This window comes from Strix uralensis, chromosome 6 (genome assembly GCF_047716275.1).
Source record: "Strix uralensis isolate ZFMK-TIS-50842 chromosome 6, bStrUra1, whole genome shotgun sequence".
Taxonomy (NCBI): domain Eukaryota; kingdom Metazoa; phylum Chordata; class Aves; order Strigiformes; family Strigidae; genus Strix; species Strix uralensis.
In genome coordinates, this window is record NC_133977.1 from 22,498,453 (window position 1) to 22,501,414 (window position 2,962).

Sequence of the window (2,962 nt, forward strand, 5' to 3'; positions counted from 1 at the left end):
CGGCCGGGCCGAGCCGCAGCCCCGAGTGCTCTCCGGCGGGGGTCGATCCGCCCCGTCGGACCGCGCCGACGGCGGCGGAGAGGGACGGCGGCATGAGCTGCACGACGAGGCCCGGGAAGGTCCCGGTACCGGCGCCGGGGCCGGGGCGGTCGGTGGCGCCGCGCAAGCCCCTTGCAGGGTGCGACCCCGCGGCCGCTCGTGCCCGCGCGCGGCGCCGCTCCCGTCCCGCGCCCCGCGAACCTGCGGGGATACGGCGCGGCTGGGCTCCCCATTGGCCGTTGCTAGGTGACGTGCGCCGCGCCACGTGACCGGTGTTAAATGCCGTCCCGGCGGCGCGCGGCGCCGCAGAGCCCGTCCCGCTGGCGGCGGCGGGAGCGCGGCTGCCCGCCCCGGCCCAGCCCGGCCCCGCGGGGCGCGGAGCGCAGCGCAGCGCGGCGAGCATGGTGGCGCGGCCCTGACCGCCTCTCCCCGGTGGGGGACGGCCGCGGGGCGGCGGCGGCCCCGTGCCCCGGCGGGCGGGGGCGCGGGATGACCGGGGTGCTGGAGAGCCTGGTGCCGGACATGCACGCCAGCCAGATCTCCGCCGGCAGCTACCACCAGCACGGCGGCCTGCACAAGCCGCAGGAGTCCCCCACGCTGCCCGTCTCCACGGCCACCGACAGCAGCTACTACAACAACCAGCAGCACGGGGCGGCGGGTGGGCCGCCCTACGGCCCGGTGGGCTCCTACCCCTACGCGGGCGGCGGCACCGCCCCCTACTCCGCCAAGGCCGGCTACGACCTGGGCTACGCGGGCGCCTACGGCTCGTACGGGCCCTACGGCAGCAGGGCCTCTCCGGCCAACAACGACTCTGGTACGTCCGAGCCCGGGGCGGAGGCGGGCGGCTCGGGGGAGCCGACGGGAGCCGGGCGGCCCCTCCAGGCCCGGCGATGAGGCGGTCGGGGCTCGGGACCCGGGGTGGGCCGAGAGGGCGCTCGTCCCCGGCGCGCCGCCCCGACGGGGCGGGCGGTGATGCCGCGCTGCGGGCAGGGCCCGGGGCGGCGGGGGCGCCTCTCCTCACCGGGGCCGCCGTTTCTGCCGCAGCAGAGAAGGAAGACTGCGAGCCGGAGATCAGGATCGTGAACGGGAAGCCGAAGAAAGTGCGGAAGCCCCGGACCATCTACTCCAGCTTCCAGCTGGCGGCCCTGCAGCGGCGCTTCCAGAAAACCCAGTACCTCGCCCTGCCCGAGAGAGCGGAGCTGGCGGCCTCCCTCGGCCTCACCCAGACCCAGGTAGGGCTCTCCCGCCGCGGGGCCGCGGGCACGTCCCTCCCCGCCGGAGCCGCTCGCCCTCCGCGGAGTCGGGTGCGGGCGTAGGAGGGCGAGGGGGGGGCCGGCCCGCGGCGCCTCGACGGCCCCGGGGTGGGAGTGCGGGGGAAGCGGCAACGCCAGGACAGCTCGGGGCTGCGAAGGCTGCTCGGCCCGGCCCCGCCGCGGGCGGCCCGGGCGCCGTGGTGGCCCCGCGGAGCCTGCTGCCGCCTGACGCCGCTCTCCCCCCAGGTGAAGATCTGGTTTCAGAACCGCCGCTCCAAGTTCAAAAAGATGTGGAAGAGCGGCGAGATCCCGGCGGAGCCGCCCCCCCGCCGCAGCGCCTCGCCGCCGCCCCCCGCCTCGCCCCCCGCCTGGGACTTCGCTCCGCACCCGCGCACGGCGGGCGGCACCGCCAGCCCCAGCCCCGCCGCCGCCTTCCTCGGTAGCTACTCGTGGTACCCGCCGGCGCCCGGCGGCCCGGCGCACCTGCCGGCGGCCGCCCCCCTCCCGCAGCCGGCGCAGCCCCCGCACCACCACGGCGGCGGCATCTTCTAGGCGCCGCAGAGACTCGAGCCCGCGGGGCCGCGCCCAGCAGCCGCGGGGCCCCGAGGTGCAGCACTGGTGGTTTGGTGAAGCCTGGCTCCGGCCGTCCCGGCGGGGAGGAACCGCTCCGCTCCGCGCCCCGTCCCGCCGCGCCGCCGGCGGCGGTCCCCGTGTGCGCTCGCCCCGCGGGGTCCCCCCTCCCGCCGCCAAAATACCCACGCTGCGGACCGAGCACCCACCTCCCCGCCCTCCGTCCCTCTTCCTCCGCCCCGGCTTTTTCATCAAACCACCGGTGCAGAACTTTGGTTAACTTTATTTTTTATTTTTTTAAAGTTGATAGGTGCCTTTGCGGATGACCTCACTTTGATGTTGGGGATTAAAAAAATAAAATGTTAAAAAAAAAAGATAAATAATTTTTATATGTAGATTTAAAACAAGAGCCTCCCGTGTTTAAGTTATCCTTTTCAGCCGTGAACGAAACCGTCCGGCGAGGGGGGCCGGTCGCAGGCGGCGGTGCCGGGGCGGCTCTGCCACCCCCGGCGGGGGGTCTCCTGCCCGCCCGGTACCTCCGGGCGGGTTTCGTGCCCCGACGGGGCCTCCCCGGGGCGGGCGCCGAGCCGCAGCGAGCCCTCCCCTCCGCCCCCCGCCGCCGGCAACCCAGCCACTGGTCCTCCCCCTGCGCCGTTTGATGTCTAGAGTCGTGGAAAAAAAACAAAAAAAACAAAAAAACAACAAAAAGGGTATTTTTGGTTATTTATTATGGAAAACTTAAACACTCTTTAATGTTTCTTTTACAATAAGCAGAGATTATTTAAATAAATTATTGTTTCCATGGTGCCCGCGCCGTTTCTTTGGGGATGGGGTAGGTTGGGGGTGTCGATCCGGACCCCAGCACTCACTGGGGGGAGGGAGCTGCGTCCCCTCTCCGTTGCAACTGTTGCCGCAAGTCGGCAACGTCCCCCCCTTCACCCCCCCTGCTCCTTCTCCCTCTACAATAAAATCTCGCCCCTGCCAGTCTTCTCGGCGAGGCCATGAATCACTCAGCGCTGCCTGCAGCAGCCCGGAGCCGCCGCCCCCCCCCCCGCCCCGCCTGCTGGCGCCAGCGACATTTCGCCCGGGACTGGCTCCTG

At 71.8% G+C, this 2,962-nt stretch overlaps 1 protein-coding gene across 1 annotated transcript; it reads left to right on the plus strand.

The window, feature by feature from the left end:
• Positions 1-528: 528 nt before the first annotated feature.
• DLX2 (distal-less homeobox 2) lies at positions 529-2,687 on the plus strand. The gene is made up of 3 exons (XM_074872286.1): positions 529-853; positions 1,084-1,271; positions 1,539-2,687. Exons 1-3 carry the CDS (start codon positions 529-531, stop codon positions 1,842-1,844), a joined length of 819 nt encoding a protein of 272 aa, XP_074728387.1. The 3' UTR covers positions 1,845-2,687.
• The last annotated feature ends 275 nt before the right edge of the window (positions 2,688-2,962 follow it).